Below are 24219 nucleotides of genomic sequence, written 5' to 3' on the forward strand. Positions count from 1 at the left end.
GCTGAACCAGTAAAAAGCTGCAGGGTTATAATCTGCTGGCTTTCTCCTTCAGCAGACATTTTTCTGTACTTTTTTCTTTTATAGTGAGTACAAGCTATTTTGGTTGTATACTAGTAGTTTAACTACAACAGAGCGCAAATTACATAAATGCATATGTATTGCAGCTCAATCCTACAAATAGCTGTTTTGGTTACATGAAGTATTTACTGTCGGCTTTGTGTCATTAGTTAGGCTAGAGGACGTCTTCTGTTGAGAACTGTTGGCTTTGCATTTGTTTATGTGTGTGTGTGTGTGTGTGTGTGTATGTATGTGTGTATGTGTGTGTGTGTGTGTGTGTGTGTGTGTGTGTGTGTGTGTGTGCGTGTGTGTGCGTGCTTGTGTGTGTGTGTGTGCGTGTGTGTGTCAGCTCAAGAACAGGCTTTCCTAAAAAGCTAGCACACAAATAACCAGCTGTGTTCTCCTGCCAAAACTCACTTATCACTCCTTTGTTTTCTCTCTGGCACCGAATATCCACTTTCCTACTGTAAGAACCCGCTCTGCTGTAGCGCTTACTAGGGCACAATCCTTTATTTTATTCTTTATCCTGTTTCAGATGTATCTAGTAGTCTAAATCTAAAAAAACCAAGGACCCCATCTGATGTCTGCACAGTTAAGGAAGACAAGGTAAAAAGAATTTAGAAGATTTTTTTGCATTACATTTGACTGTTTTTTATGAGCGCAGCAACACATCACCATACCAGTCAGACCAGAGTGCACATTATAAAAACATTTTAGCATTTATTATAATAAATAATTTGATAAAAAATGACAAAGGAGACAACAATCACAGAAGGTCACACAAAGGAATGTACAGCAATGGAATGGAATTTAAGTTGTTGTGGAGATGCTGGAAGAGGCCTTAAATATATAATTCATCCTGAATGATTTTTCTCTGAGGAGGTCAGGTCAATTTGTTTAACAGACATACTTTGTGATTTTAAGCCACTACGACTGAATATGTCTGTCTTTTTTCACACAACCTTGGTAAAAATGACTGTTTTTCAGTGGTCCTCTGAGAGAATTTTAATTCGTCCCTATAGGAATGTCTGTGATCATTAATTTTCATATGAGCAACTCTCCTCATTTATTTTGACCTTCGTTCGATACTGCAACTAAAGCTAAATTTGTCTGATTTACCTTCATTACAGATTTCAGCCAACTTTCTAGCTAACAGTTGGTGACACGTGTTGTTGGCATACCATCTGACATAAATCGATAATTAAATTAATAAGGAGATTGCACTTGTCAAATTTGTTCTGGGTTTGGTTTGTTTGACTTTGTCAGCATCCGAGATCGCATACAAAAGAAGAGTATGTGACAAAACAGTGTCTGATTTCGCCCCTGCCCGTGCAGAGATATGTGCACACGACTGAGACAAAAGTTCAGATTCACAGTACTCACAGAATAAGCAAAAGGTACCTGTATGACCTACTTACGGCAAGATTGTGAAGCGTGCATACGAGGGCCTGCTTACTATACCATGAGGCCACAGGAGAGGCTTTGTGAATGGCAGTGAATAAGATATGACATATGATAATGACAACAGTGAATTTAGTATGTCCAGATATGTTTAGTATGTCCAGGTTTTTTCATCTTTTCCTGTTCTGTTGCCTGTTTTAGTGATTAGCTTCTACGCTTATTCTTTGATTGCATTATGCCCTGCACCTAAACCTGGCTTCATTTCTTGGTTTTTGTTATATTGAGTCTTCTTTTAGTTAGTCATTGTTTTGTCTTAGTTATATTGTTCTGTTTGTGTGTATATCCTGAAGTATCCTGAGAACCAGTAAATAAGTTGTGGTCAGAATTATTGGCTGGTAAATGTGATCAAAGATGGCTATACTAATAAATCTGCAATGTTTATCCTTTTGAACTTTTATTTAAAAATGCGCAAAATTTTACTTGTCATTTAAGTACAAGAATTTAAATCCATCCATCCGTCCGTCCGTCCGTCCATCCATCCATCCATCCATCCATCCATCCATTCATCCATCCATCCATCCATCCATCCATCCATCCATCCATCCATCCATCCATCCATCCATCCATCCATCCATCCATCCATCCATCCATCCATCCATCCATCCATCCATCCACCAATCCATCCATCCAGCCAGCCAGCCAGCCAGCCAGCCAGCCATATATTTGTGCAGGTTTAAGGTAAAATATTTAATCATATAAAATATATAAAAAGGCAGAGACATTTTCCATTATGCCATTCACAATGCTTCATGGAGAGGCTTGCAGCTGTGCCTTTTTTTATGTCTCGTTCTCATGTTTAAAGTGGCTAGTCTCTTTTCTTAGGATTGTGGGTAATGTAGTCTTTCCAACAGAAATTCTACTATTAACTCTTTCTCAACCATTGATGGAAATAACGTGATCATCAACATTAAACTGCATATAAATCAAAACTGCCTAATGTTACTGAATGAAAGGTTGACATAGGATGAGTTACAGGACTGTGAAGGTTTGTGGGTGTTGATGAACTCGATCTATTCCATCTGTGTTTTGATAATCGTTCTGAATCTAGAGCCGATACGTTTTTCTCAGCTTTTGGTGTTGGCTGGCAATAATAATAATAATAAAAAAAAAAACACTGGTGGGGAAAGAAGGTTTTTTATTTTTTTTAAATGATACTATCCTTGTGGCTTTTACCATGGAAGCCTGCTTCCGCCACTAAATAAAAAATAAAAAGAGCAATTGCGAGTTTATTTCTCAGAATTCTGACTTTTTGAGTTGTAGTTGTAAAGTCAGAATTCTGACATATAAACTTGCAATAGCGTGATATAAAGTCAGAATTCTAACATATAAACTCGCAATTGCGTGATATAAAGTCAGAATTCTGACATATAAACTCGCAATAGCGTGATATAAAGTTAGAATTCTGACATATAAACTCGTAATTGCATGATATAAAGTCAGAATTGTGGGCTTCCATATTTTACAGAGGCACATATTACTGTGTCATTTTTTCTTCTTCTCTATATTAGGACATGATGGGATTTTTACTTCCATGACCCCACTGTCGCACTCCATAATGGCTGGACAGTTCTGGACAAAACATATCATGCACCATTTGTGCTTGCATAAAAGTTTGTTTCTTTTGGTCATCACAGTTTAAAAGCATAAAACGTTGGTGCATCTGGTAAACCATCATTTATAAATTGTCTGTTTGCAGCTTGTCTAATGAGCGATGGTCTGATGAGAAGAAAAATAGAAATGCAGCCCAGTCCTTGACATCACTGATCAAGAGCTCTGTTTCAAACAGCCTGTGACACAGTACCTGCCATGCGTTTGTACGGCAGCTCCACTCTAATCATACATGCCAGGTCACATCCCAGCATGCCCCTCAAGGGCCATACACAGCACACTGTAACCAATTAGAACTCGCCGTGCTGTGCGCACGTCTCTGGGGCGACCGCCTGGTGTTCAACCAAGCGAAGAAACAAACAGATCAAGCCTACTAAAAACCGAGCTGGTATCAGATCAATAAGTGTCGATAAGTGCAAAAACATTTGCTGAAGCAGGCATTTTAAAACATCTTATTACGGGGTCATGCACATCAAAAGCCATCTGGATTTGCTATGCTTATTCGGCACAGTGGGTTACACTATAGATTCTATCCTCAATGAGTCTGAAAATAAGAAAGGTTTTTCTGTGATGAAAGGACCAAGCGACAGACAAGAAACAAGGAGATGGAGGATTCGTTTTGTTTTTTTAATCAACCAACTGCAGGGGGAAGGACTTTGAACGGGAAAAAGCAATTGAATTTTGAAATTGCTAGATTCAAAAGAGAAAGATAAGCACAAAGAACATTCCATGGGATTTTTAGTGGCCTTTGTTTTCCCACAGTGACAGGCATAAAAAATAGAGAAATCTGAGGGTACGTGCTGATGCCAGCATAGGCAGTTTTTATTTTTCTGGACTTACCGAGCAAGGGCGGCAACCAGTTGATGTTGGCTTCGCAGTGAGAATCCAGGAAAGCAAGTACTTCTCCTCTAGCCACTGACGCTCCCAGCAGCCGCGTGCGGATCAGACCCTCTCGCTTCTTGGTGCGCACGATACGCACCTTAGGAAATCTGGACATGTACTCCTCCAGATGTGCCTTTAGGTGATCTGAAAAAAAGTGACAGAAAAAAGAGAGAGAAATTGTTAGAAAGAATGCACCGGAAAAAAGGGGGAAATTGCTAAGTCTAGGTATGTGTTCTGTTAAAAGGGAAAAGGAGGGAGATTGATTGTGTGTTGCAGTGCAGTGGTGCAGTAATTTAATCTCGGAATTGTTTCTCCATTCTCGCGGCCCCATTCAAAGGCATTAATGTTTAACACCCCATAAGATTCCACCGTTGTTAACACTTAAATGAATTGTTGATTGTCCTCTGTTTCTAGAATATTAATCAGGACAATCAGACCCAATGTTGACTCTTTTGCCTAACTCGCAGTGGTTCAACATGTTGGTAATGAGTTTTCTTAACATGAAATGAACATGCAGACTCAACTCAAACACTCTATTTAACATAAATTGAAAAACCTAGTGAAACACCCAGTGAATTGAGAAAGTGGCAATAAAATTATATGTATGAGTGAATCAACTTTTGAAGTTAGCATGTTAAATGTATCTTATTTTTCATCACATGTAATATAGGATGTGCAGTAATTGTGCAGTAAAACAACATGGATCATATAACACAACATTAAAAGCCCCCCCTCAAAAAAATAAATTAACATTTAATTTACTCTTCTTATCCGGTCAGATAAAAAGCATGATAGGAACTATAAATCCACTGCCCTGAGTCAATGCAATAAAACATTTTTTAAGTAATAACACAAATACTGTAGATTAAGTAGACTTCTATTATATCAATTTAAGTGTATTGAACACAGTGAAATTAAGAATGAAGAACGGTTGCATTACATTAAGTTTAGATATATTTTACATCCAACATTGCTACCGCAATTCAGCTCTCAATGCAATATTTTCAGTTAATATGAATGTGCACATTCCACAAACATCTTTAATTATGCTAACATGAGATAAACACAAACAAAAAAATGAAACAGATGGAAAAATAAGATTTTCTCACTGCCGGGTACTGGGTAATGCATTTGACCCTTTCAGTAACAGCACAAAGAAACAGCAAAGGCAGTCGTTTCAAAAGCAAAAGCAAAAAAAAAAAAAAAAAAAAAAAAATCTTATCTTTCCACACATTACTGTTTGTTCATTTTCAGAAGCAGCAGGAGTTTGCTGCAGCTTGTCGAACGTTTGCACATTATTCAAATACAAAACATTAATACCTACACAAACTCAATCACCGCTTCCCAGCTGCTGTGTCTGTGCACGTGTGTGTGTGTGTGTCCATGTGACTTTGTGTGATTAGATGCTTTGGAGGTACCAAATACACAGGCTTTGGATTACCACCAATAACATAAATCCATTAGATGCAGCAGCTATGTTTTGATGGAAGGTTTAAACAGGATGGACCAGTACATTTCTTCATTATATTTGAAAGCTGTGATGCAGGCAACATTAAAGTTATATACTTGAAAAAAGTCATGCTTTGACTTTAAAGTTTGTGTGTTATGTTTGACTTCAAGAAGGAATAGGTTTCATTTGAACGATTCTATAATTTTTCTTCCTGCTTCAAGAATTCAAATATAAACTTTGAATCTAAACAGCTGACAGACATCCATAATAGCTGTGGTGTCCTTGATAGAGACGATCTTAAGCACCCAAAAAAGAAATACTACTCAGAAATGACAAAGATGATCTGTATTTTGTTTTTCATAGACAAACTTACAAATAAAATAAATTATTAAAATATGTTCAACTACTTACAATGTTTCCATAATTATGATTTTTTTTCAAAGTTTGATAGACATGCCTTCATTTTATTTTAATTATATTTTGTTGCAGGCATAATTTTAGACTTTTAAGTGTCAGTTAAATCTATTTTTGTGCCATTTTACCTGTCTGCCAAATAATTATGGACATTTAACTCTTAAAGAAACTGCATGTAAGAAATGTATTTCAATTAATCATAAAATGGCCCTGATATGTCACTAGATGTATCTATCTTTTGTGATAATATAAAACTCCTGATTTAAGAGTAACAATTGCAAAAAATAAAATCAAGCATATATCGTTATACCTTCAGGAGCTTCGAAGGGTTAAGTTTGAGCAGATGTTTCATACCATCATCCCTGTCCAGCATCTGGATCATAATCGCCTATCTCAAACATATTCTCAAAACTATCAATTTTAACATCTTCAAAATAAATATTTTCCCCAGATCCATCATAACTATAAGTTAAACATCACATAATTATTGTGCTAGACATTGGAGTGAAATAAAGGTTAATGGCGCTTATTCAGTCAATAAAGATTCAATTATTGCTGTACAGAAAACAAATATACTTACACTGTTACACACCTCGGGTAGTTAGAGACCCAATTTAAAATAAAAAAATAAAAAAATAAATAAATAAGAAAACAGATTTCTTTGATTCACATCAATTCACATGCAATGATATAAGATATTCTTTATGCTGCTTCTCAAACTGTCGCTGCAGCAGCAGACAGCGTTTATTCCTACTTTGTAAACACATTTAATTTCATGATAATTTTCAAAACGATCTCTCAATCTTCAGAAGAAAAATGAATCAAATGGACACTGTGATTGGCTGTTTGCCACACGTGTCACACTTTCAGGTGCACGTACTTCAGAGTTAATCGTTAACTCTGGATTAAACCTGAGTTGACAGAGAAAGTTTATACCAAGCTTTGAGAAACAGTTGAACTTGATCTAAACCAGGTTGGATTTATCTGGATTTGTCAACTCTAAACCTACTCTGAAATGCAACAGGCCACTGATGTATGCAATTAAGGGTTAGCATTTTTACATTTTAAGACCTTCCATCATAAACAACTACTTATCAACTACAAATTATTCTATGTAATCTAAAAGGGGTAATCTACTTCAGCGCTGGGAAGATGAATCTGTATTTAAAGGTGAACTATGTAGTATTTTTGCAGTAAAATATCCAAAAACCACTAGGCCAGTGTTATATATTTTGTTCAGTTGAGTACCTACAATATCCCAGATGTTTCCAACTATTTGTAAATTGTGAGAAAATTGCTATTTTAACTAAGGACAGGGACGTTGCAGCATTGCATTTGAAAGAGTCGCCTGTCAATTGCGTCATATCTGCGTTACCCTCGGTTTCGGCTTTTATTTGGCAGGAGCGCTTTACTCTTAGCAGTGTGAACAACTGAACGCACGGAGTAACGTCATAACATCGTTTTAAACACACTTAAATGTATCTAATATGATAAACAGAGCTCCATTACCTCAAAATCATAACCGGAAGAGCGGATCTGTGCAGGCGCCCGGCAAATGAGTCCCGTCCCGTCATAATAAAAGTCCCGGTATTCGCAAGGCGGGTATTTGTTTAACAATCGCTCCAGCAGCTTTGCTCAGGTCCATAACACTCGGTCCTGCTCTGCTTTAGACTACAGTAACGTTAATAACCGCATGCATGAACGTGATTTCTGCCCGAGTCCTATTTTTCACCGGCTGTGATGAGAAGACCACATCTCCCAAGATGCTGCGCTCACACTTTGCGTCATCAAACTACGCATTTTTTTTTGCATAGGCGCCCTCCAGTGGACAAAAGCTGCATAGTGCACCTTTAAACTGGGTCATCAATGTAATAGAAATGTGAAATTAATTTTGAATTTGGTGCCTTCTAGACTGAGAAAAGACAGAAAATTTTTGTCTCATGGGGATGAAAAACTACAATTCCCAGAATGCTTCGCTGCCCTGTGAGGCTATTCCCAAAGCCACCTTGCTACTTGATTACTGTGACTGAGTTGGAGAAGACGTGTCTGTTCAATATAAGGAGTGAGTCACCGCGCGAGTATCACAGCACTGAGCACTAACTGCAGGAGTCAGATAAATGAGCTGAGCTCTCGTGATGAAAGCTGGGGTTAATCGCGTTTACACTCGCGGCATAAATTCACAACGCGCGTTTCAGTTCATGCCTTTGCAAGCTTAACTTTCATAGAAATTAATCTGAGAAGTTAAAAGACTTACATTGCTCACCATAGCCCCGTTTAAACGAGTGCCTGTAGCTGCGAGCTGAGCTCTGAGTGTGATCTCCATCCCCCATGAGCGGGTTCAAAACATGTGGAAATGGCTCCCTCTGCTGGCTGTAGTCTTTAGCCTTTGGCCAAACATTCCTCCTATGATGCAAATATCGTCAATTTGCGTCACAGGAGGAATTTTTCCAGAAATAAAATGCATAAATCTCTTGTCTCAGGGGGATATGAGGGGGGGGAAAGCACAATCATTTGAATATACTCCAGGGTTTCTTCTGATACAAAGCCATATGCTAATCGCTGAAGTAACCCTTTAATAGTAATTATTAATTTTGATATAAAATGTATGTTTATAATTAGTAAAATGTGCTTGGAAAGATATACTATCAGAATATGGACTTCATCATGCACATACTGATAAGCAGAAACAAAAAGTAAGGTTTAGGAAACCTGTATGAAAACAATCATTAATTTTACTTTAACCCTGAAAATATTAAAAATAATTTCGTTCTGTAAAAATGTTGTACTGTAATATTTATTTTTTCCCTTTTGATTTAACACTGAGCATTTATTTAACAATAAGACCAGTTTGACATACCATATTTACACATATGATGCCTACACACCTCCAGTAAACTCCAGAGAACACTCATTGTGCCAGAAATGCATCACCGACATATTTATTTTTAATATAGCACCAAAAAGATTGGCAACTTTATGACAGTGGCACTACAGACCCTCAGAGAGTTTCTGGTTTGTGTAGTGAGAGCTCTCTGCAGGCCCCCAATGCAATTATAAACAACCCAAACAGAGCAGGACATCTGTGATGAAAAATAAAAGAGTATATTAGCCGATGGGGAGACAGTATGTGGGGCGTTCATCTGGTGGACATCAAACAGCAATGTATGTGAATGTGTGTGTGCTTGTTCCTCTTGCTCAGTACTTTCAGGCCAGAGGCCAAACTCACTTTAGGGAACCTGCAGATGCATCCTCACTGTCTACTAAACTCTGGCAAAGTCACCTGCCAGCGCATAACTTGCATTCGGTCTCTTCTTTCTATTTCTCTCCCTCTCCCCCTCTCTGTTCTTCTCAACTCCCAGGGTGTCTGGCCTTCAAACAAATGGCCCCAATAAAAGTGACAGCCTCAATATGAGTTGCCACTGCACTCTGATCCCACTGAGCTGAGGTGGGGAGGAGACTCGCAAAACTTTTCCAGGCTGCCGTTGTTAGTGTAAGTGGCTCACAGAGGCGAAAGTGTCGGGTGGGTTTTCTCCCTCTCTTTTTCCATGTCCTACGAGCGCTTGATTAAACGAGGTCATAAATCATTGGTGCTGATGCGTGGCAGGCCGAACGGTGGGGAAGGAAGTGACAAATAAACAGTTATGAGGAAAAGGCAAAGTTTCATATCCCGCTGGCATATGGCTGACAAGCCATGATGAAGGGCAGGCGCATTCTCTGCTTTGATGCTTTGCCGACAGACCTCTCTGGGCCACTACCTTCCCAACCTGGGTTGCACATTTCATTTTTCTCTTTCCCTGGTGGTCTGTCATTAAGACAGATGGACAAGGACCGTTTGCCCCATTCAAGGTTTTGATTGTTTTTCAGACAGACATACGCCTTCCCGCACCGTTCGCTTCATATCACATTCAAATCGACACTGGTGAGATGTGAGACTCTCTGAACAGTACTTCATCAGAGCTTGTTTCTTTGATATGAGAGCTATTCTAAAATTACCACTGTCGCTGCAATTCAAACCTAATGAGCGAGAGATTCACACCAATGAGTCACTTGCTTTAATTGTTGCAGCGTTACTGGAGGAACTCGCTCAGAACGGTATTGTTTTATTGGTGTGGCTGGTATTAGGCAGAGAAAAGAATATCCCCTATTATTAGCTGAGAGGCACAAAAGATAATAATTGCAGTTCTGACCATGTGGTGTTCTTTGGTATCCTATTTTGCAAATTGTCATAGGACTCTGAGATTAAAAGTGAATTTCTAAGGTTATTTGGGTGTGTGACATAATATATAAAGTTATATATAAACAGAAAATATCTAATGGGGTCAGAACACACATTTGACATGCCACATACACATAAAGAACAATGTTAAAATGTTGCTTTTCAAAGATGCCAGAAGAGTTAAAACCCAGTTAATTAGGAACATAAAAATGTACGCATGTGCACATACAACAAAAACAGTTGGATGCAAAATACATTGTGTTTGTCTGTGGATGTTTTTGTGTTATGTTCAATTACAAATGTTGTAGAAATGCTCCTGTCCATGTTTACGTACTGTCTGTGATATTTTCAGTCATTTGTGATTGCTGGATATAGGGACTTCAAAATCATTCTAATGAAAATCGATCTGCTAATAAATCATTTAGACTGATATGCAAAATCCTTCAGCCGATTCATCAAAATACATATGACACACACACACACACACACACACACACACACACACACAGACACACACACACACACACACACACACACACACACACACACACACACACACACACACACACACACACACACACACACACACACACACACACACACACACACACGTTTGTTTTTGTGACATATGGGGACATTCCCGTATTTTCTATCCCCTTACAATGCCACTACCCCTAAAGCTACTGATCACAGGAAACATTCTGCATTTTTACTTTCTAAAAAAAAAACCTCATCCTGTATGATTTTTAAGCATTTTGAAAAGTCAAGACATGGCCAATGTCCTCATAAGTCACCCTCTCCTTGTAATACCTATGTCATACCCATGTCATTATACACATTTGTGTCCTCATATGTCACAAAAACATGCCCCCCCCCCCATATATATATATATATATATATATATATATATATATATATGGGGGGGCATGTTTTTGTGACATATGAGGAGACAAATGTGTCCTCATTTGTGTATGTATATATATATATATATATATATATATATATATATATATATATATATATATATATATATATATATATATATATATATATATATATATTTTTTTTTTTCCACTGTATTTTTAATCAAATTAATGCAGCCTTGGTGAGCAAAACAGCATAGTTCTTTTAAATGACTCCAAGGCCTGCAAAACCAAATTTTTTACCTAAAAAGTAAATAAAGCATTATGTTATAGTTACTGTAAGAAAAGCATGTGCCCTGTTTTCTACCTGATACATTACTTGGCTATACATCTTGCCACATTGCATCATTCAACAAGTATTTTTTTCTTCGCTAGCTGTGATTTAGCTAGTGCAGGCTTGAATTAGCTGCTTTGTCTCTGCACGTGTGTCGCTGGGCTATAATGCTGCTGACGTTGTAGTCAGGATTTGTGTGGCCCCCAGAGAACATGTGCAGAGAATAAAACATCCGTTAAGCACAGACACCTTGAGCGCTTCGTTGCCAGTGCCTTTATTCATAATATACGGTGTATTTTTAAAGCTTGCTGTTGGCCAGTGTGTGAATAAAAGAAAGCCACCCACCCCTCTTATTGCCCTGCTTGTTGTCTCCAATTTACTCAACCGCTGTTTTCCTCAGGGGGGAGATACGCACTCCCTTGAACCGTTCATAAATCCGTCTCTGCAGCTAGATCAATGTTCAGACTCAATCCCAATTTATTACATTGCCGCTGTAAAGATCAGAAAATGAGGCCTGTGCAGGAAACCTAAAGGGATCCTGAACGCAGAACAAGGGAAATGTCTAACAATGCCTGACAATGCGGAGAATGATTTTGTTGCGGCGGTAAGCCTGTCTCAAATGTCGAGAGACGCATGCTTCGTTCAGAGTACGGTCATCAAAGCAACAACAACAACAAAACTGTGTAACATGTTTTCACTCTCAACTCATCACATATTGATGTTTAGTCGGGACCCTTCGATGTCACTTTTTAATGTGCAGGGTATCACTTTAGTGAAATTTTTCAATCTGCAGGGCCAAACAATTAGCCTGACAAGCCAGACCCACATCAAGATGTTTGGTCTGGAAACTCACCATTGACAGAGCTCAATCCAAGGGGCGGGATAAACGGTTGTCTTTCAAACTCCCTCTGCACGCGATAGGATAGCGCTACACCAACCAGAGCAACGAAGGTGTTGATAGATTAAACATTCGCCGTATCTGGTCGGCTAAACTCAGAACACATCTTCCCTTTTTAAGAATCACTTCAGTGCCGTTCTTTGTTCAAGACGCTGAGGGGTCTTGACCAAGTGTCAATATGTGACATGTGGGAACGTGTTGAACTGTAAACCTTTCATTCTACCACTAATAGACAAACAACAACAAATTACTTGAAGCCAACTTTTAAGAGTTATCCCCGACAACATTTGACACAAACCTCTTCAAACTGAATTTAAGATGCTACTAGCTAATTAAAACGTCTTAAAGAGTCTCACCTCAATTAAATCAAATCACAAAGTATATAAAAGATTCACAACATAATTTGTTTTAGAATTGTTTTTGAGCTCCTCATTAAAGCCATTAAAATGGTTTTCACTTTTACTTGAGAAAATTCATTATGTACCAGACACTGTTAATTAGGGCACACTTTACTCAGACAAAAATGGCATCCAATTTCAGACTATGAGAATTTTTGAGTGCCAAATTAAACCAAGTATAAATTTTATATTAACCGTAACAACATTTAACAAAAACTTGTGAACGTCCTTTTAAGTAAGCTCCTTTCTCCATTCACTTAGTATGATCGGATTGGTTACAATACGGGTGCACTACTGTCCAATACGGGTACAAAACTGTCCTGTTTGACACTGTGAAGCTGCTTTGACACAATCGTGATTGTAAAAGCGCTATATAAATAAAGCTGATTGATTGATTGACTAATATGCATCAATTCATGCTTAACTAATGCACAGATAATCACGAGTTAATGTATTACTAATGGTGAACTAAACCATTTATTAATGATTACTGCATCAGCAACTAATGAAGATTCTACATGATTAATAGATTAAGTACCCATAAATTGGTATTAGTTAAATAGTCAATAATCATTTAATAGTCATGTGCCCCAACAGGTAAAGTCATTACATAATGATACCATAATAAATCATTACCTAATGATTAATTAAAGCAGACAACTGGAAGTTGAAATGCATGGCTTTGGCCCATTGTGGTAATTAACACATTTATTTACATTGTTAGTTAATATGTTATTAAGGAATTAATAGATTATAACACATTTAACTAATGCCAATGTAATAATTAATTAAAGGTAGGATAGGTAAGAATTGGTTAAACAACTTTTTTTTCCAAATTTGTTTAAACGTTCTTTATATATCAGTACATAATTAAAATGTAAGTACTCTAAAAAAGAAAGTATAAAAATTGAGAGTCTGTAGACCTCTCAGCACTGTTTTAAAGACAGCTCATTATTTCCATTCACTCCACCTTCTCCCTTCTGGGCTCTTTGCAAAGCCACGCCCCCAAAACACATGAACGTGCCTCACCGACCCCTCAGCTGGAAGACGCATTATTTACCTCAGACGAGCAGTGTGTATGTAGCGACATCATGTCAGAATCACATGTAATAAAACATCTAACTTTATCAGTATGAATACAAACAAATAAGATGTCTTTTAGTACTTACTATCAAGCTAGAATACCGATAATGGTAAAGTTTAAAATATATTTTGTTGTTTAATTCGGTAACAAGCCAGTTATATTTATAAGGCAAAGCTAAAAACGGGTAGCATTGATCATTCCCCCCCCCCGAATAACATCAGTTATATTGAAAAAATGTATAATCAAAATGAAAGATTACCTGTCCAGCAGAAATACAGCCAGCAATGAGTCATTTTACAGCCCCTTTAGGTCCCTCAGTTCCCAACATCGTTGGAAAGCCACGCTGATATTTACTCACGTTTGATTTCTTTGTTTATCCAAAGACTTCTTGAGCATTGCCTTTACATTTAGGCCTACTGTCTTCCTTTTTTGCATTGTTTGCCTTCGCTGACTGCAAAACCCAGCACCGTGCATTTTGAATGCTTTTGCTCTTCCTAGGGGTGTGTGCATGTGGGCAGAACCTGTAGTGCAAGCGGTGGTTGCCATGGTAGCGAGAGAGAGTGACAGTAGCCCAGGCCAATCATTTGTTTCGTCCCGAACGAAAATAATGAGCGGTGTTTATTGCAGATTAAACAGTCTAAAGTCACTTGATTTTTATACTCTCTTTTTCAGAGTACTTACATTTTAATTATGTATTGACATATAAAGAAAGTTTAAACAAATTTGGACAAAAGTGTTTTAGATCATTTCTACCTACCCTACCTTTAATGTATTAATAATCTATAATCTTCATTAGTTGCTGATGCAGTAATCATTAACAAATGGTTTAGTTCACCATTAGTAATACACAACCTGTCCTCTAACAACCTGTGACTCTATAGGTCGTTTTTCAAGCACCTTATTATGACCTATATTTACGTTTTAACGTCATGTGCCCTCTAGCTGGCATAAAAATAAGTACAGTGTCGTGTTACGTCTGAAGTCATGAACTGACGTATGACTGTTGTTACCAACCAAAATGCGTGTTCATTTTAATGCAATGTCTGAAATTTTCACCACCATTTGTCATTTAGCAAAAACATATTTTTAATTTACAACTACACCCACCCCATCCCTAAACCTACCTAGTGATTTATAGTATATACACACTTAATGAGCACGTGTTCACTGGGATCAAACTCATGATCGCATGATTACATGTTGCTGTTGTATAGTGCAATGCTTTACCAACTGAGCTATTAAAACCTGAAATAGGAAGCATATAAAAGGAGAAAATTCTTAAAAATGAAAGTGTCCTGCTGTCGATAGGAGCACAACTTTAGAATACGATCCTGTGCATCGTATTTAATTAATTAAAATATTATGCAACTACATTAACTCATGATTATCTGTGCATTAGTTAAGCATGAATTAATACATATTAGTGCACCCGTATTGTAAAGAGTTACCGATCGGATTATTTGGAACATATTCTTTCGAGAATTTTCTTCAGTAAATAACATTGTTAGTAGATTTTAATATATTTCTGTGTATCATTTTACACCATTGTTTCCTCAGCAGTTTGTTTTAAATAGAACTGTTCAATCATCATTATAATATCCATTTTCATAATTGTCGAAATAATCAAATTAAAATTCAACCTCAAGGTGATCCAAACCTGTATGACTTTCTTTCTTCTGTGGAACACAAAAGAAGATGCTCTGACTGACACAAGGATGAGTAAACGAGAACAGGATTTTAACCTTTAGGTGAACTATCCATTTAGTACTACTCAGCTTTGCTAATATATATATATATATATATATATATATATATATATATATATATATATATATATATATATATATATATATATATATATATATATATATATATATATATATATATATATATATATATATATATATATATATATAATATAATATATATATATATATATATATATATATATATATATTCATGTAATAAATTGCAAAGGATGAAAGGAAGGACAAGGTCTTTGAGGGTATAATTACAACTAGACCTCTACTCAGTAGCAAGAATATTTCTGTCGCTAAAAGAAAGGTCTTTCATGCAACATTAAACATCTCAAATGGAGGAGGAGGGAAATAAAAAGACATTTTATTATTGTTCTGTATACCTCTGCCTGCTGAACATGAGTCAGAGACTCTGGGAAACAGAAGATCTCAGAGGTGAAAAGCTTATGTTGGGTTTTAAGGTTAAAGAGAGACACTCACAACAGCCTGCTGTCTAGAGGATTCAATGCGGGATTAGAGGACTCTGGGTAGAGTAGGCAGCACATTCTGTTTAGGTACATATCTACTGTTTCACAACAAGTAGCAGGCTGTCTTCTTTATCATTCTCAACAAATTTCAAAGTCAAATATTTCTCAAACTTCATCACAGAGACATATAATACAATATATAATACATATTATCACATCTGAAGGTCAGAAAACTTAAACAACAATTGAATTGACCAAATATTCTCTGAGGAAGTAGAGGAATTGTGTGGGTAATGGCAGTTAAAGATGAGGCATGTACTGACGTGTGAGGACAGCAATTGATATTCCTCTGGCAAAGTTTGCTGCGTAGGGTGTATAATAATTCAGTCTGCATGTGTTCCAGACAACATTTTCTATAGCCAAAGAACAAAGACCCGCCTCGGTCCTATTGATCCAGCGACTTTTTTGTTTGCCTGTGGATGAGAGCAACAGGAATAACGTAAACTGAGGTGTGAATTCTCCATTCTAGTGACCAGCACCTCTTCCATGCACTCACTGCCACAGCCGGCCAATCAAAGTGCAGGTGGGCAATTGGCCAGGCTATTGTTGGTATGGCTCGGCAGCGGAGAGGTGAAGCCCTACCATTAGCCTCCCTCTAGTCCTCTCATTGAGCCCACATCACAGCGTCAGTTTGTTTTTCACTGAGGGGGAAATGCGGCCTCGCTCTGGACACGGCGGGATGCGTGCGCCTGCTATGGTCCCTCATTAATGGAGTGCTTGCTTCTACACGAGGCAGATTTTGTTTGAAAGATACACCGGTCGCTCAATGCGGCTCTATTAAAAAAGACAAGGTCATTCATCTCGGTGTGGTGCGGAAAGCACATCAAGCAACAATGGAGCACCACAGACGCTGATTACAAACACCAACACGCTCCGTTCTCTGCGGTGGAAAGACGGAGAGCAAGACACATGTAAACTAGAATTAATGTCACTCCGCTCATTAATATTGTGCACGGTGGACACTTGAAAGAAAAGCAGACAATGACATCCTTTATTTTTTGTAAAATCAAGCACAAGTAGGAGCTATTCTTGCATCAAAAATGTTTTAAATAAATTTCAACCCTCAATAAAACATTCATTTTAATTATAAAGTTTGTATTGAAATTGTTTTGGGGAGTAGCATCACATTACATTTAACAACTTAATATACAGTATGCAAAATAATTTAACCAGAAAAAGACTCAAACCTAGAAAACACACATACTGACAACTATCCAAGTCCTGGCAATCCAATGAAGGAGAACAGGTCTGGGCCTGGCCTGTTCTTGGATGGGAGACCCCCTGCATTCTGATGGAAATGATGTGAGTGGGGCCAGCAGGGGGCATTCAATCATTCAATGCTTTGAGTTTCAATGTTTCAGAGCTGTGAAAAGTTGTGGCCCTTAAGATAGATTGTGAAACTGAGTTCTGAATTCTCTTTCTGCTTCTCTTTTTTCAACAAGTATCTTAATGCTCAAACATCCATAACAGCGAAACTTTATCTTGAGTACGCGTATTTTCTTATCCCATTGGCTGCTTTTTAAGTTATAGGCACAACATTCACAAGCTTTATAAGAAAAGAAAAAGAAAACACAAATATATTGATTATGAGTATGGTTTTTTGGCAGAGGCAAAGCAATGTAAACCGTGGTTTCTGCTACTGGACTGGAGTGTGAAGCACTGGATAAGCGCACAGGGGTAACACTTTACAAAAAGGTTGTAGTTAACATTAGTTAAAGCATGAGTTAACATTAACTAACCATGAACAACATCTCTATTCAGCATTAGCTGATCTTTGACAATGTTAGTGACTAAAAATACAGCTGTTCATGTTAGTTCACAGATTTTAATAATACATTAGCAAATGTTGAAATTAACATTAACAAAGATAAATAAATGCTTTAAAAGTGCAGTTCATTATTAGTTCATGTTAAATAATGAACCTTATTGTGAAGTGTTACCCATTTGTGTAATTGTATATTGCTTTGGTTTTTCACCAAAACTGATCAGAAAACGTGTTAATTGTTCAGCAAGATCATTTTTTTTGTTGCATTATTAAGATTATGTTAATACAAAGTACATTTAATTCACCCACACAGATATCATTTATGCCCTTTTGTGTTCCACAGAAGAAATAATGAGAATTTTAATTTTTTGGATAAACGATTCCTTTCAAATTGTTACAGCATTAGATAGCAAAATATCAAACCAAGTGGTGTTTACTTTGAAGACAATACATATTCCATCAACATTTTTTACACTTTACACTTAATGCTAAAAAATAATGCTTTGCCACAAAAACAATTAAATGCTTCAGATGTAACAGACTAACTGTAGACTGAACATTATTCACCTCCGAACAACCTTTCAACGGGGACCATCTGTGGCATACAAGGAAGTGCTACAACAAAAAATGAGCTGTCAAGATCCCAATTTAATGATGAGAGCAAGTGACGGGAGGTGATAGAGCACCATGAGAGCTGGAGGAGAATGAGATACAAATGATGGACAGGTCATTCTGCAGAGGATCAGTAAGGAATACATGCACATATTTATTTTTTGCTGCCATCCTTCTATGTTTGCAATAGTGACCAACATGTCAGAAGAAAAAAAAAATGGCATGATATAGATAGGTTTCAAAGTGGAGAAGAACAGCTGCCACTAGAATATATTAGATTGTGATGAGCCGACAGCAGAGACGTCAGCCAGGCATTGCGATTGGGGGAACGAAAGTGCATCTCGCCAGCAATTGCAAGAGACGTTTAAAGCCGAATATGATCGGCTGGAAGATAATGACCTTGTGAATCTCACCCTTTACTAGTCATTTGATTTGCACATCATGTTAAAACATTGGTTTCTCCTGCCATATAAAGGCCTCTTAATGTCAGCAGAGCTCAATAATGGCATTTGTTAGATGGCAGTGAGTGCTGTTTGATGAACACTTATACATAGGGGGGCAGTTATTAAAACTAGAGAAACATTCAATCAATGAGCTGCCACATAAGAACTTTTATTCAAGTCTTATGCAAATTAAGATTAATAAGCATATAGTGTCACCTATGACAGCTGCATTTCACTGAAGCGTTTTACTGATCTCAACCAACCAAAAGATATGGGAAGCATTTTCTGTTCTTTTTTTATAAGCTGATAGGCCAATTTGTATCAGAACGGGTTACAACCTATGCCTGATTAGATTAGATGCGTTGCATTTTATTATTTTGCACTTAGCATTTCCCCCTGCAATCCGATGATCTATTTCTATAATGGTATGATAACTGTTTGAGGAAATACCATGGTTTCACGTATACGGTGATCAATCAGCGAGTGATTTACAAATGGCTGAACAAATGCTTCATTGTAACAATCTTGAAGCCATTTGTTTGATTTGCTTATTCAAATTGCAATATTGTCTAATTGATTAAATTGAATCACTGATTATGGATTACATTAACTACTTATTTTGATAATTAATAAATAATAACTTTTTGAGTTGTATGTATTTTAGTCAAAACAATTTCTGTTTATGATTTAATACAAATATACTATGAAAAACAATTCAAATCATTTTAATTAATGTTTTAAAATGTAATGAAATGAAAATGTGACGTTTAAACTTTTATTTATTTTTAGCAGTGCTGCACAACATAGATTTATTAAATTAAAATATGCACAAACAAATAAATTCCTTAATGTTTAAATAACTATTCTATATTTAAATTATTATTATTTTTCTTTCTTTCATAATTTCTTTCTTTTAACCAAACTTTTATTTTATTCATATTGTAAGACGGCAGACACTGTGGACACCGTGGGTGCTTCTCAATTAATGCTTCCTAATTTCCTTGCTCCGTCCTCTAGCCTGTGACCCGGAGACCGATTAAACTCAGGATGCAGGGGTGTATCCTTCCCATCCTAAGGGAGTGGAACTAAGACACGAGGGAAGGAAGCGAGCAAAGGAAACGAGGATGCACAAATAAGAAATGAGAAGCACCCCATGAGCATCACGCATACTTAAGTATAAGGTAGATGAAACTGCACAGCTCATTCACACAGAGACACGCAAAACACGCATTCATCTCAATTTATTCATCCATCCATACCTGCATTATACTGCAAATATAACCCTCGATTCACTCTACAGTCCATATCAGAAATCATACGGCTTTAAGTTGTAAACAGGACACACCTTTATCAGCATGGAGGGATGTGTTCTCGAATAAATGTGAACATGTATGATGTGTTTCCTTCTTTTGCAGCCACCTTGAGTCTACATTTTAAAATGGATAACTATCAAAATGGATAACTATCTTTGATGACAATCACATGTTAATTGTTTTTTTTGTTTTTTTGTTTTACCAAAAAGAATTCAAAGTATTGCCATACAGCAAACTTTAACTTCTTTTTCGAAGGGGAAATTGGATTAGAGATAAACAGTGTCTGGCATTTTCTCTGCTGTATATGTGTGGGTGGAGCAAGTTGAGTCTAAGCCATCAATTGGATAGAAGTTGCTTATGCACATGTGAGATTCTCCTTCAGATTTCCCCACCAATAGCATAGATAAACAAACGGTGTTATATCACCATACAGGTATACCGTCACAACCCGAATCTCAACCTACCAAATTGAGAACCAATAAACTAGAGAACCCATGACATTATGCTCACTTTCGTTTATATTCCATTCATATAATGTTCCATTGACCATTTACTGTCCGGTCTCAAACAACAACAAAATACCCTTTCACTTAAAAAAGAAAAGAAAAGATGACCCTTTCAGGCACTTACACACTCTAGGTACCATGCATTGCACCTGCAGTGCACCACATTTTGTGTGGACACTTATGTGCCAAATTCAATATTGAAAGCTTTTTGTACCATCATAATTAGCAGACAGGCAAAATGGAACACTAGCAAAGTCAAAGATGGGGGGTGGAGGTGGGTAAATGGAAACAGACACATAAACAAGCCATGCCATTTTAATGGTAATTCATTTGAAATTATAAGCCATTTCAAGTATTTGAAGCCTCAGACAGCTTGAGTGGAACCCCATTATCTGTCCATTAAAAGCAATCTGCTTTGGAATCAATTTTTCATTCTGTTTGTTTGAAAAGGTGATGTCTCAGGCAAACAACAATTTGCACAGTTTAGGCATTGTTGTGGCAGTGAGACACAGTAATATGCACTGACAGGGCTATAAAACTGAATTACATGCCTTGTAGTGCAAATCACAGATTAGCTCAACACCATTTTACTAGGACAGCTATTTGATGGGATTTTTAGGTTATTCAGAGCAGTTCTCAAATGATCTTGCTTAAAAATGCGGACACAATACAGAACCAGAATTGTTTAAAAATGTTGTAGGCAGTAATGGCCTAATGATTAGAGAGACTGACTAGTAGCTAGTGACTACAAACACGAATGTGGTGTGTTCAATTCTCAAAACCGGCAGGAAATAGGCAAAGCACCTAATTCCGAATCTTCCCCAGGCGGCACAGGAATAATGCATGCCCACTGCTCTCTCTCTTTCTGTGTGTTCACTAATTTGGATGGGTTAAAAAAATGCAGAGGACACAATCTGAGTGTGGGTTACCATAATTGGCTTTTAAGGTGTTCTGATTGGATGGCTGGATCAGTGTGTTGTGATTGGTCACGCCCCTTACACAACAGCTACTTTCAACACACTACTAAACTTTTTGTACATGACTTGGGTGGGAATTATTTAAATTAGGAATTTGTGACATGTATGATTTCCTGTAGGTCAACCAGTAGAGCGTGGTACTAGCAAAGCCAAGGTCATGGGTTCGATTCCCAGGGAAAGCAAGAACTTACAAAAATGTAAAATCTGTACCTTGAATGCATAAATGTAAATCAAATGCATAAATGTAAATGTTCCTGGAAAAAACCCTCAAAGGCATCCGAGATGTTTCGGAGAGTCCAGAAGCAGTGGTTATTGATATAGATAGAGAATAACTTCCTTTGGGGTGTAGTTTATGCCTTGTGACTTTGCAGAACTTTTTTCATGCTCAAAGAGCAACACAAAAACTAAAGAAAGCTAAAAATGTCAACAACAACAATTTTTTTTTTATAGTTTTCTCTTTACAGTAAAACTTCAAGGGTTTGTTTAGTCAGTTTGCTTTGGAACAGTCTGTTCCTTTGGAACGATGTTCAATCTGTTCCTTGTAATTTGGCCCACATGCAATTTGGAATGCTGAAAGACAAGTCATATTGGCTAGTGCCAACCATCTCAAAACAACTTTAAACTAGAACTATTGATCGAAGTTTGTCAGCTCAGCACTACTAACTCAAGGCTAAAGAAAGCAGCTCAAACTCCAGGTCTGGCATACTTCATGGCAGTAGCTAATGTTCCTTCACTACACGTAACTACAACAGTCTGCACAAAACGTCCTCACAAAACTCTCAGCTGAGAAATCCAGTGCACAGTGAGCGAGAGCAGCTCCCACCACTCCAAGAGACAATAACCAGCACTGGATGCAGCGTTGCACATCCAATAAAGTCCTTTGTTTTCTATACAGCATACGACAGACACAAAACAAACAGAAAATAAAGCAGCAATACGAATTCCACTGACAGAGCACCTTGAAATCCTATTGTTCCGCTCTGCTGATAAACAAGCGAGGGATGAGCGCAAACATTAATTTTGGGCTTTCGAGTCCTGGAGACGGAGGATTACATAAAAGACTCAAATAGACCCTATGAACAACACTGCTGATATAAAAAGCACAAAACAGCAACAACGGAAAACAAGACATTAAGTCCAAAGTCGAAGCAACAGGCCTTCTTTATGTAAAACCGAACAGGTTATATTTTAAAAAAGGCCATTAAAAATAAGTCTTATATTGGACTGTCTTTCTAAATAATGACTTAATTAGCGAGTAGCTCCATAGCCAAGCCAACAGATGGAGCTGGAACAGGACAAATAGAAGTCATCTGGAAAGCAGAATATAGAAAGCTGCAATCTGCACCTCCAAGAAAGCATGAATAAACCTTTGTTCTTCAGGCGAGAAGAGCATTCAGTGCACAAGGCACTAAGCGGAAAGTCAAGCGGTTTGGAAGAGGAGGCCAGGTCAGCAGAGAGTTGTCACGGCTGGGGTTAGTGCCAGAGTGCCTGACCTTTTAAAACTAGCCAAATATTCCCATAGAGAGGCATGCTATTTTCCGGCAGTCGACCATTTTCCCTCCCCTGCACGAAGAGAGGAACGGGGGGGTGGGTGGGGGGGTGACGGACGTGCTAGAGTTGTGTGGCTCAATCTATTTGTGAAAAAGCTCCAAAACCATCTTCTTCACTCTGTAGAGGGATTGGAAGCTTGAACGTTTGTCAAATCATTAACAGCTGCATTTATCTTCCACTAATTACAACATTATCATAAATGTTTAAATGGTGCCTGGGTGACAACGCATAATGCAACAAAATGCAGATGGCATAATAGACCTGAGAAAACATAACTCCAATTTAGGCTTTAAAGCAAGATCTGCTTTTTAAGCAAACAACCCTAATAAAAAAAAAGAATAAAAGAAAAAAAAGTAAATAACTGAACTGTCTGATAATGACAGTTGAAACAGGTACATTTAAACACTTCACATTAAAGAATAACACCACTTGAATCATGGACATAGTCATTATATTCAATTCAAGTGTTTTCAAATTCTGCAAAACCACAATGGTATTTAAACAGCCACATTAACATTCATCAGCTGGGCGTTGGAAGCATTGTTATGAAATACCCCTGCTATAGCATTTGTGCTTTATTTTAGCCAGCAAAATTGAAATACTATTAAAAGCAGTTTATAAATATCTAAAAATGTATATTACTTCACCTTTACTTCGTTAAATCAAAGCTATCCAAGAGGCCACCGGAGGGTACCAGAGTGTTCATAGGAAATTGTAGGTTAATAAAAAGATTGATTACATACTGGTTTCTAAAGACTGGGCTAAAGACATGAGATTCCTATACCATAGCCATAGCTTATGGTTTTATAGAGATACACATTTATTATTGTCAGAGGAGATTTACGAAAAAAAAGTTCGTTCAGATGTGCTATTAGTATACTTCTTTTAACCTCTTACACTCAGGGCCATTTTTTGGGATTTCCGCCTGGATTTGGCCTACCCATTTTAAAAACGCGCCTAATTTTTTTTTTTTGGGGGTGGGGGGTGGGGGGGGGGTGGGGGGGTTATAACAGCTTACACAACATGTACTTACATGTTTATCACTTTTAGCAGTGTTTTATGTAACTTCAAAGGGCTTCCTGTAAAATGACACCAATATTTTG

The 24219-nt window shown here is 37.4% G+C and overlaps 1 protein-coding gene across 1 annotated transcript in view; it reads right to left on the reverse strand.

Annotated features, from left to right (window-relative positions):
• galntl6 (polypeptide N-acetylgalactosaminyltransferase like 6) overlaps window positions 1-24219 on the reverse strand; it is a 276939-nt gene that overhangs the window by 58551 nt on the left and 194169 nt on the right. The window contains exon 6 of the mRNA XM_067441340.1: window positions 3967-4152. Coding sequence (XP_067297441.1) covers window positions 3967-4152 — 186 coding nt within the window. The remainder of the gene's footprint in view (window positions 1-3966; window positions 4153-24219) is intronic.

Source organism: Pseudorasbora parva, chromosome 4 (assembly GCF_024679245.1).
Source record: "Pseudorasbora parva isolate DD20220531a chromosome 4, ASM2467924v1, whole genome shotgun sequence".
In the NCBI taxonomy this organism is placed as follows: Eukaryota; Metazoa; Chordata; class Actinopteri; order Cypriniformes; family Gobionidae; genus Pseudorasbora; species Pseudorasbora parva.